This window comes from Schistocerca cancellata, chromosome 4 (assembly GCF_023864275.1).
Source record: "Schistocerca cancellata isolate TAMUIC-IGC-003103 chromosome 4, iqSchCanc2.1, whole genome shotgun sequence".
Classification (NCBI taxonomy): domain Eukaryota; kingdom Metazoa; phylum Arthropoda; class Insecta; order Orthoptera; family Acrididae; genus Schistocerca; species Schistocerca cancellata.
Window position 1 is genome coordinate 718,743,696 of NC_064629.1, and position 12,796 is coordinate 718,756,491.

Sequence of the window (12,796 nt, forward strand, 5' to 3'; positions counted from 1 at the left end):
TTGAGCATAACTCAAAAAATATAAATTGTGCATCGATGGCAATCAACATTTCTCAGCAATTTTTGTGGTTTACAAGTCTTCCAGCAGAGGAAGCTCAAATAGATAACTGTAAAAAAATTCTGAGAATGTGGCCACAGCATTAATGACTGTTTTTTGTAATGTAATGATGCAGATCTGTTACGGACACCTACCAATTTTGTAGAACACGAACTAGTAAATGAATTAGCAATTCTATTGCATTCATATGAAGAATGATTCACCATTGTTGTGTGGTTGATTCAGTTAATTTTTATATAATAAACTTGTTAAACAATGACTTACCATTCACATAATATTGCAACTGTGAAAGTATCTTCTCAATTTTATTTTAGGAATTTACGGAGAAGACAAACAACATGCCCAACCAATCGTCATGGGGTGGAACACAGAGCATTATGTGAATAATACATTAAACGTTTCTACATACACAGAAAAATGACCAGAACTTAACACTTTAATGTTCTTGCAAAACAAATATTAAGGTGTTTAGACAGATCCAAGCATCCATAAAAGAATACTGGCGTCCCATTTGTACACTGAAGTAATTTTAAAGACATTTTAAACTGCCAAATGTAATGCAAGTTAATAATAGCCTGGCTACTTAATGAGTAATCAGAAGCAAATAACAAAGGAATGCTAATTTTTTATTAAGTCTGAGACTAGTCAGAAGTACATTGAGATTTACAACGTAGAACTTTTACCACAACACCCAAAACAAAGTACTTATATGTTGAAAAAATTGCAAAAGAAGCAGTATTAATACACATTAAAACCAAGAAACAATAGTTGTTTGTTGTAAAAATTTGCATTAGAATATCAGACAAAGATACCCTTGCAAACAACATAAAACTGGACATAAATTAGAGAACTATCTATACAACCGTCAAATATATGCACCACTATCACATCAAGACCTGTCACAGATTCTTTGAGTTTTAGAGGTTTCACACAGAAATGTTTTAAAAAAACTTCACCTGGCAGATCCAACAAGAAACACCAGTTATTTTATCTATATCTACTAATAAAGTTTCAGAAACTAGTTCAGTGAATAACTGAGAAATATCTTTCAGCCTCTTTTTTTCCACTCCCATAAGAGCAGTGCAGGTAATACTGGAGAATAATACATTGACCAGTGATTTATCTAGAGTTGTTCTTATCCCATATCATTTATAGATAGCATAGAAAGTAAATTTACGATATGGTGCATTAAGAAGTATGCTCGTCTTCATACTTATAGTGGTTGTGGAATATCAGTGTAGGCACGGAAAGAAAATTATTTAGGAATCAATGGAGAAACTACACAGTTATAAAACTAAAAATAATAATATGCAGCTGTAATATACTACCACGACATAAAATAAATGACACACAGCATGCTCTTGTGCTCTGAAAGGAGGCAGAAATGTTGGAGCTGCTGCCTCACAGCAAAACACATACAGATGTTTTAAACTTTGAAAGGAATGAATGCATATTTGTGTACACTGAAATGAAATGAGTGTGACTTTGAAGAAGATCCCACCAGTTTAGCATATTTGGTAATTATACAAAGTTGCAACATCAGTTGATACATTCAGCCAAGTTTAAACATACTACTGCACAAATTCCTATACATACAATATATTAACTTCAGCAATTTCCACTGATAAGAACTACTGAAAAGGATAGAAGATGGGTAAAGCAAGAGGCACAGAAAATGGCTGAAAAGATATTCCAGGTAATTATAAAAAAGGTTCATTTGGTCAGATCCTAATGAAAAACAATGATTTGCAAAAACTGAAAAAAAGAAAAAAGGTAAAAGAAACGTTTTAGCTATTCAAAATACTCAGTAAGCACAAATATAAAGGAAGTTATAGTAGGAAAATGTACTAAAAACGTTACATAAAAGCCAAGATTTCATTTCTCATACTCTTACTTTGTCTGTTCTTTTGCTCTGTGATACTCTTACTAGATTCGTATCTTATTTATGAATTTTTTCCAGTCACCTTCATTGTTTACTTCTCAGCACATATCATCAGTCATAGCTGCTAATCATCTAGTCTACTACCTTTAGCATATTAGCAATCAGGGTGTAGTACCTCACTGTTCCTAGTGGTTATCCTGTGTCTGTTGTCTTTACATAAAATCCTGAACAATTCCTACTACTCTCTTTTACGTGTGTCATCTTTATTCGCCTCTCTTCGCCTCTGTCTCTACATAAGAATAAGTTCATTTATAGTACTTGGGCCCGACCCTGATGTGACAACTACAGCACATGGTTAAAGCAGGACTTGGCATAGAGTCATGAGCATCTATTGAATATGGAATGCTGACATGAATGTCTAATGGCAGCATGTGACATGAGACAAGACCATACAAGAATCTTAACATTGAAACTTTGCACAGATCTCGCATGCTATAAAATTTAACAGTGTATGTTACACACAAGTTGAGGTGTTGCAAAAACAACCTGATTCACAACTACATGAAATACTGAAATTACCTGGGAAATTTGTGCACTGAAAATTTCATGCTCAATCAACAGATACCACAGAAAATAATAGAATTATCTGAGAGACATGATACAGAGCTCTGTTGCAAATACATGATGGATAATGCAAGAACACACAATGCATTATGACAACAGTAAAGTTATGTTACTGATCCGAGGAGATCGTCAATGGGATTTTCCCAAAATCAGAAAGATCACCATTATACTGCAGTACTATATGATGAAGTCAGTGTGTCATTAATGAAATTTCATCATTTTCAAAAATGAAAGGTAAGTTCATTTGGAGCTACATGTAGAATAATTAAAGCTGCACTGATGTATATACACACAACGAGGTGACAGAAGTCATGGGATACCTCCTAATATTGTGTGGGGCCTCCTCCTGCCTGGTGTAGTGCAGCAGCTATATGTGGCGTGGACTCAGCAAGTCATTGGGACATCTCTGCATAAATATTGAGCCATGCTGCCTTTATAGCTGTCCATAATTGTGAGGAAGTGTTGCCAGTGCAAGATTTTGTGCACAAATTGACCTCTCAATTATGCCCCATAAATATTTGATGGTATTCATGTAGGGCAATCTGGGTGGCCAAACCATCCATTCAGAATGTTCCTCAAACCAATTGTGAAAAATGTGGCCTGATGATTTGTTACATTATCATCCATAAAAATTCCATCTCAGTTTGGGAACATGAAGTACATGGATGGCTGCAGATGGTCTCCAAGTAGCTCAGTTGGACCAGAGGACCCAGTCCATTTCATGTAAACACAGCCCATGCCATTACGGAGCCACCACCAGCTTTCACAGGGCCTCATTGTTTACTTGGGTCAATGGCTTCATAGGGTCTGTGCCACTCACAAACCCTACCATCAGCTCTTACCAACTGAAATCAGGACTCATCTGATCAGACCACATGCCTTTTGTCACCACAGTGTACAGTGAAATGAAGACTTCAAATAACATGATAAATTTTCCTAATATAATAAATGGTAAACTGGGATGAATAACAGTCTGTCAACATTAAATAAACAGGAAGTAAATACTTGCTATCAGATATAGATTTTACTAACATGAACTGTAAAACTTATAAATGAAGCTGTCTTCAATGGAAAATGAAGGAAAACAGGAATCTCCCCCCCCCCCCCCCCCCTTTAATGTGACTTTAGATCCCCTTGACAGTCTTATTAGAAATGACAAAGAAGAAATGTAAAAGTGACAGGGGTAGCTACAGAAAAGGAAAGTCATCTGTACACAAGACTACAAGACTCACTGATGATAAATAGTAACTCATAGTACCAACTGGAATGAAATGTGATAATGTAGACAATTACGCAAATTATAGGGACTAAAATTACAGCAAAATTAAAATTTTAGTGGTTCGAGGTAAAATGGAAATATTAAAACATTATTATTTGTATCAATTTAAGAAAACATCTAGGGTATGTGTCAAAATATTGTTCAAAAATGCAATCTAAAACCCATCTTGATTCTCAGATATGTTTGATCTATCTATCACATCAGGAAAATCTGAAACATCAGGTAAACAGATCAATCATAAAAAAATTATAAAATTACAAACAAATCTAGTATCTGGGGAATTAATAAATATTAATAATTAAGACTGAAGTGTAAAAAGCGATAGGTAAGAGTACTTGAACACAGAAATTACAACAAACTTGTGGTTGTGTGCAAAGAAGTGGCTTTTTAAAGGATGAACATCTTTTTATTTTCCTCCTCAATTCAGTTATATTTGTCTTGTATTACTCAGATGCTAGTTCATATTTCATTTGATATCAGCTAAACAAAAGGGTAAATGGGAACTTCATGCAATGGAAAACAATATTTGATAAAAAATATTATGGATAAGACACAAGAACAACAACAGGCAATGGGTCATCTCATGAATACAACAAGCTAAAAAATGCAATACACATTAAAGTGTTCTGCTTGGCAACTATAGACAAACAATTATATTTTCACACCATTCTCTTCATTTCAGAGATTTAATTGTATGATCTTAGTGGTAGGGAGCAGTGAGAGGCACATTGTCCTAGTGGAATTCACAAAAACCATTGCAGGCCATGCCAGGAGACTGTTACTTCTTTTGTGATTGTGATAAAAGTTGCAGAAACTGTGACCTGAAAAGTGAAGAAAACTGCTGCAGCAAGGGGAACACTGTGCATTTCCTATGTGAAGGTAATATAGGGTGTACACGCCAATTGGCAAAAAAGAGTATGTCCACTGCTACTTTATAACATAGGAGACATCAAATTTCCACCAGGACCATTTCAAGAGAAACAAATTATGTAGGACTAGATGCTTCTAGCTTGTCTTATGTGTGCTAAAGATCTACACCCACTGCCTTGTCAGACTGCAGTGAACATTGTGTCTGGAAATTATGACAGTGGATCAGGATGATCATCTCAAATGAATCCTAGTTCATTCTAAAATGTAATTTTGGATATCAGTCTGTATGTAGATAATGGGGAATGCATTTGCATGTCAGAAACATAGTGAAATGTGACAACTACAGTGGACATGGATTGATGGCCTAGGTGATGATCATGATAAATTCATGGTCATTACCACAGCCTTCCCAGGCAACACAGTTGGTCTTGAAGAAATGCTATTGTAAAGAGATAGTGGGGAGATGTACTGCATTTATTGAACAGTGAACAGTATTCTCACTTAAATTTCAAGTTACAAGACAATGCATCCCCAGGGAACTTTCTGAACTTCTGTGACACTAGTCAAAGGAAATCATTGAGTAATTCTCATATTTATATACACTTGTTACTATTTCTCTTGCTTTGTCCTTTTACAGATCACCTCCTACCCCTCACTGCCACAACCAAATGTACACTATTAGCCACTGATTTGTACCACAGAGTAACATCGTTTCCATCCATAATTGAATCCTGGTCAGGTACACAGTTCTGGCTTGTCACACACAGCCATTGCAGGAAATGCTGTATTAAGAGTAAAATAATTAGTTGTCAACTCATTTCATTTGGAGTAATAATTCTGCTACTTTTATTTATAAAGATGATAGAAAAGTTGCCTGACAATCAAACTTATAAAATCTCAAATTTTTTAAACTAACAGACTCAACTGGAAATTATTTCCTTCCAATTCTAAAAGTCATGTAACAAATGTAGTTCACATTATATTTACAATCTGAACTCTTTTACTGAGTGGTGTGGAGCAGTGGTAACCTACTGGACTTGCATTCAAGAGCACAGTAGTTCTAGTCCTCATACAGCCATCCTGAGACAGACTTCCTGTGGTTTCCTATATAGCTTAAGGCAAATGTCAAGATGGTTCCTTTGAAAAGGACATGGCTAATTTCCTTCCCATCCATAGCAAGTGCTTCATCTGAAATGTCCTCACCATGCAGATATGTTAAGCCCTAAACTTCATCATTTCTTTGCCCCTGGAAAATATATTCATTCATTGCATAATGACACACTATGTGATCAAAAGTATCCGGACACCTGGCTGAAAATTACTGACAAGTTCGTGGCACCCTCCATCGGTAATGCTGGAATTCAATATGGTGTTGGCCCACCCTTAGCCTTTATCACAGCTTCCACTCTCACAGGCACACATTCAGTCAGGTGCTGGAATGTTTCTTGGGGAATGGCAGCCCATTCTTTACAGAGTGCAGCACTGAGGAGAGGTATCAATCTCAGTCGGTGAGGCCTGGCACGAAGTCAGCGATCCAAAATATCCCAAAGGTGTTCTATATGATTCAGGTCAGGACTGTGCAGGCCAGTCCATTACAGGGATGCTATTGTCATGTAACCACTCCGCCACAGGCCATGCATTATGAACAGGTGCTCGATCATGTTGAAAGATGGAATTGCCATCCCCAAATTGCTCTTCAACAGTGGGAAGCAAGAAGGTGCTTAAAACATCAAAAGGCCTGTGCTGTGATAATGCCATGCAAAACAACAAGGGGTGCAAGCCCTCTCCACGAAAAATATGACCACACCATAACACCACTGCCTCCGAATTTTACAGTTGGCACTACACATGCTGGCAGATGGCATTCGCCATACCCAAACCCTACCATCGGATCGCCACATTGTGTACCGTGATTCGTCACTCCACACAACTTTTTTCCACCGTTCAATCATCCAATGTCTATGGTCCTTACACCAAGTGAGGTGTCGTTTGGCACGTATCAGTATGATGTGTGGCTTATGAACAACCGCTCGACCATGAAATCCAAGTTGTCTCACCTCCCACCTAACTGCCATAGTACTTGCAGTGGACCCGGATGCAGTTTGGAATTCCTGTGTGATGGTCTGGATAGATGTCTGCCTATTATACATTACAACACTCTTCAATTGTCAGCAGTCTCTGTCAGTCAACAGACAAGGTTAGCCTGTAAGCTTTTGGTGCTGTACATGTCCCTTCACGTTTCCACTTCACTATCACATCGGAAACAGAGGACCTAGTGACGTTTAGGAGTGTGGAAACGTCACGTACAGACATATGACAAGTGACACCCAATCACCTGACCATGTTCGAAGTCCGTGAGTTCCACGGAGCACCCCATTCTGCTCTCTCATAATGTCTAATGACTACTGAGGTCGGTGATATGGAGTACATGGCAGTAAGTGGCAGCAAAATGCACCTAATATGAAAAACATGTGTTATTTGGGGTGGCCGCATACTTTGCTCACATACTGCATGTCTATTTCTAAAGAATGTTTTCTTAATGTTGTTTGAATCTATATACTATTTTTGCCTTTTCTGAATTTGTAAAAGGTGTTAGAATACCAAGTCAAATTCATAGTTGATAATGCACATTCCCTTTTTTCCTTACCTTTAATTCATAACCTCCATTTTTCAATTTACTTGTTGATCTTTTAATCTCTCACAACATTCAGTATATTTTCTCCATATGTTTTACGAAGACAATAATGGAACCAATTAGGTTACAACATTAGCAAGTTGTGTGTGCAAAAGTCTAGTCATTGTCACTATTGTTCCTTAATAAGATCAAGGTATTCTTAGTGATTCTATTTCTTCCTTCTCCAACTGTGTTATTCCAGTTACGAAGAAGAAATTATGCTTGGAATCATCAGTGTTATTCAACTGCATATATCTACTGGAAATGTAAAATAGGGATAGTGAAATTACAAGGCCAGAAAGAAGTAATGCCACACTTCACAAATTATGCAACTGGGTTTTATATTCAGGTGCAGAGTGTGTCAAGGAGAAACAATTTTAGCAATAACACATTTGAAATTTAACTTTAGTAATAAAGCAGGAATTACATCCACTGTCAGTAATATGGAAGAACTAACATAGACTATATGTGGTATTGCAATACTAACAATCAGTTGGAAACCAAGATAAAAGCTATGCACACACAACTTTAAAATCAATAGCAAAATAATTCAGGGACATCAACTGTCATTCAAATGAGGAAAATAAGGAATTTTCACTTTGCAGAGTAAATATATGCATGTAGCAAAATATAAATAATTGAGAAACAGTGAAAAGATATACTGAACAGTTTTGATATGTGGCATTATCAGGAATTTTACAGCTATTAAAACTAGACAAAATTAGCAATGAAGAAATACTGTGGCCAACATGACGTGAAGCTGAGGCCATGAAAAGAAAGAAAGTTATAATTGCTAACAAGCTCATCAGAGATGGAAGATTAGTTTAGTTACATAACAATAAGAAAGGAAATCAGCTATGACCTTTTCATACACATTATCCTTGCATTAACATGTCTGTGTATGAATGCCAGCACTGATGGGGAAAGTAGAGCAATTTAATTTTACTTTTACTAGTTTTGTTCATGTGGTTTTACAAAGTGTGCATGATATTCCATGTTGTATTAAAATTAATGTTGTATTAAAGTTAATGTATGTATCACGATCATGCAAATATAACCCTGATAAGTTGCTCCTTGACATTCAGCATCTAATATATTCAGTAGTGAATACTGACTCATAGTTGTATAGACAATTGGCACATTAAAAGGTAAACAAGTAGTAGCAATTTAAAAATCTTACAAATGCAACAGAAAGGCACTTTTCATTGTCATCAAATCAGCATACAGATCACAGAGAATCTACTAATTAAAAATTGTAATGGACAGCAGATCCCAAAAATTACATTAGTGACAAACTCCACTATCAATGTTTCAGTTCAAATCCTTTTCAAATCTATTGTGTTAAAGCTTTCCTCAAAATAAAACACAAATACTTTACTGTAACATTCTATTGTAGATCCTTGGATTGGTAGTGTGTATCTTATCTACAGGCTCCAAATGAGAAGCAAACCTAAATAAATAAGTCAAATACAATCAGAATCAAAAGCCCTTGGTTCAAACAGCAAGTGGAGGATTTCAAATGTTCTTCACATTTTGTATTACAAAACCACGGAAGTACTGTTCCCTCCACCCCAGGGCATAATAGAAAGATGACCTAGGTAGGAAAATTTCCTCAAGGAACTCTAACACAAACATTGTATAAGGATTATGGTAATGGTCATAAATACTTACTAAAATCATAAAGACACCATTATCCCAATTAGGAACTTCATTGTACAATATGATCTACCTGATTTAAAGACCAAAGTTTCTTTTGTATAAAGAAAAGATTAATTTATTATTAGGATCTGTTGTTTTGCTGATAGTGAGACTAACACACGTAAGTCACAGGTCTCTCAAGAGTTGTGTTGCATGACTTTGAATAAGTATAGATCCTGGGAAATATTAATCAAGATGAAAAGTATCAAACTCTAATCAATCCCAGTTATGAAACGGCTATTTTACCTGTACATCATCTAAACTGACAAGAAACAAGATGGAAATGCAATCTACTACTGCACACCTTGAACATTTCAAAACTGTTCAGTTAATTCTATTACTAGCATATATTTTGCCTCCCATACATTAAACTTATACAATGAATACAAAATTTACAATTTTGTTTCATTTACTTGCTTATTTATAATTACTTACAGAGAACAACATAAAGAAAGATGCAGATTATTAATGCTGATTACACACAACAAAACTGAAATGTAGCAGCAGTTTCTTTTAAAATGCATGCCATAAATCAATGGCAGAAGAAAAAAACTGAATATATAAATAGCAACTGATATGCACTGAACAACGTCCATGCAAATAAAGCTGAATTGACACCTATAAATTACTAATAATAAACTATTCAGTTCATGAAAAAATTAAAAATCACATCCCTCTTTTACATATTGTTGGATTGCCTCCAGTTATTAATTTCTATCAGGACAAACTCTACATTATAAAAGATTAATTTCTTACGTGGGGGTGGGGGTGGGGGGAGCAGGTGGTGGTGGTGGTGGGGGGGTGCAGGTGGTGGTGGTGGGGTGCAGGTGGTGGTGGGAGGGGTGCAGGTGGGGGTGGGGGGTGGGGGGTGGGGGATGCAGGTGGTGGTGCGGGGGGGGGGGGGGGGGTGCTGTGAAGATTCAGGCAGATATGTAATTAACAAATTGAATACCTTCTTTCTTTGGTACCTGAATCAACATACTGTCTAGTCTTGCATGAATCTTGCATAAATCGAGAAAAACTTCTTTGTTCTCAGTGATTAAAAACCCTTAACACAGTTTTTAAAAATTTTCAAAACCATTCTGTCATTGAACAGTAAAACAATTAGCTTTTGGAAATTCATGTAACTGATTTATTTTGCAGTGAAGCCACAAAAAGAGGACACTAAATAGAATGAGGCTGAAACTTTGAATGGTATGTTCTAAACAAAAAAAAAATCAATTTGATAATATTTACAGCTATTTTATTTGTATATTCTACTAAGGAGAGAATAATTAAGTATTTAATCTAAGATAAACTTACAGAGCCCTCTTTTAGTACTGGATGATAATCTTTATTTCTGTACCTTCATGCCTTGTAGCCATAATTACTACAGCAGGCTTAGCTAAATTGCCACTATCACATCTCAATGACTTAAAATTTCAGTGTTTTATGTACAACAAAAAATGCAAGAATAGCAAACATACAGTCAAAATTCATACTGACACAAAGCTCTGTATAACACTACACTGAAACAGATATAATACATGCATAAACAACTATGATAATGAACTAATGAATACTCTCTCTCTCTCTCTCTCTCTCTCTCTCTCTCTCTCTCTCTCTAAAATTCTAACAAAAAGCTAAAACATAACAGCCTGCTATTTGCAAACACACTGAGAAACAACAGAAATAATTTGTAACAACCATCATAAAAATCTAAATGCCAATGTGAGTCAGCATTGTGAAGCAAAACCATTTTCAATCTAAAAACAATATAATGATTTATTTTTCATTTCTGAAAATGTATGATTTTAGTTGGTCATGACCTACAAAAGTATTCAGGAAGATAGCTGCCAAACAGACTTTCACATAACGTTTTAAAAACAATAGTCAGTAAATTTCCTTATATTGTATTCATGTCTTCAATCAACCATTCATTTTAAATAGCACTGAGCAAAGCTATTTAGCAAATGAGGAATCACAAGAACTGATTTCCAGTGCACAGAAATTTGGAAACTTGATAGAAATTAGGGATTGTTATGATCTGTTTGGTTACATATTTATTAACACCAAACACTGCACAACAGGAAATCTGCAATTAACTGTATGCTGAGTGGAAGACAAACATTATTGGTTTAATTCCACACTCTTCTATCAATATTATTATTTCACATAGCAAGACAGCAAAAGTAGCCAAATTCTTATGTTAGCAGTAACTCAGTTTTATCACAGTAAACATGTCACTGTAAAAAGGGTTATCCAACCTATACTATAAAATGGAAGTACTTGAAGTGCTGCCATTAATTTTTCATGTGGGCTGGTATGGTATGAAATTATTTCCAAAACGAAAATGTAGTAAATGTGTGTAACTCTGAACTACTGTCTAATTTATATATAAAAAGAAGAATGTCCACCAATAACAATGTATGACAGCTGGAAGATAAGAGCCGCATCAATGCTGACTCACACAAACAGCAACAATCCTACATTGATGTAACGGTACCAGTATAGGAACACAGTCTACAGAAAGACTCTCCACAGTATGCAACAGTGTGAATGAAGATCTGCAACTTAATACACAATTTTTCTGTTCTCCTCAGTATGTTCAACAGCAAAAAACATGACAAAAGCAACAAGCATATGAACAACTATCAGTGAAGAAGACAAACAATGACTCTGAGCTTAACATACTTGTGTGACTACTGAGGACGTATTGTGAGGCACTCTTGATGACCGCTCAGCTTAGCTCTTCCTTGATAGCTATGCCTTCAATCGCACGCCACTCCAAAATTCAAAATTACAGTTCTTTTTTTACTCAAAAACATTTTCACAAAGTTGAAGAAAATGCTATAAAAATAAATTTTCTTCTACATTATTTGATATTTATTATCTTATTCGTATACTGATTTATTGCTGTGTGGTGGATCTCAATAACTTCTCAGTTCTATGCTCCACAAAACTAAGGCGCATAGTAGAACACAGGTCCGATCTCAACACCGGCTTCTAAACAGCAAGTTTCTTTTCCAGTAAAATTCTCATGAATAAAACAATTCATCCCATATTTCCAGTACTGTACATACTCTTGAGGTCTTTACTCTGGGATAAAATTGAACCTTGCCTATGCAGAAATGGTACTTAAATGTTTTATGAGTATGTGCTGTTCTTCTTCTTAACATCCATATCTCACTGAGATTGTATGTGTCACTAATATCTTGTCCTACAATGAATATTCACATGAGCCTCACACACAAAAACAGGGAACGAAGAAAATTAGACTAAGAAATTTTGTTCTTAAAACACTTCACTATATTTTCTTAAGAAAACACTGATCGAGAATTAGCATTAGAACCAACACACGCACGCACACACGCCTACACAAATCCAGCGAAGGCCTGGGTGGTTGTGGCTGTTGTGGTGGGTGTGCTTTCCATCTTGTTCTCGACAGTTCATTGGTGTACCTATACCAAACCAAATGAATTCTCAGTCAAAGTTTTGGATGTATAGTCACAAAAGATTAAATCTTAAAAGAATTTTCATGTCCTTTTCAAACAAGCCACTGACCCTTTGCGCTAACATCTGTTTAGTAAACTCTCTCAAACATCAGTTTGGAAATTTTTTGCATCACTCATGAATATTTGCTGAGTGTTACCAGTCCCACTTGGATCTTATGTGATCATATCCAGTATGAGAAAATTTTACAATGCTCATGTGAATGGTGTTTTTATACAAA

General features: G+C 35.8%; 1 protein-coding gene across 6 annotated transcripts in view; it reads right to left on the bottom strand.

Moving 5' to 3' along the window:
- Positions 1–12,796, bottom strand: part of LOC126183749 (homeobox protein extradenticle) — a 352,888-nt gene that overhangs the window by 9,639 nt on the left and 330,453 nt on the right. For 2 of the 6 annotated variants that reach the window (XM_049925970.1, XM_049925971.1), the window contains exon 9: positions 11,758–12,524. The exons of 3 other annotated variants lie outside the window; for them this stretch is intronic. In XM_049925970.1, the coding sequence (XP_049781927.1) occupies positions 12,513–12,524 (12 nt within the window). In that variant the 3' untranslated portion in view covers positions 11,758–12,512. Of the gene's footprint in view, positions 1–10,020; positions 12,525–12,796 lie in introns of those variants that run through there. One more of the 6 variants, XM_049925969.1, reaches the window with a different exon arrangement.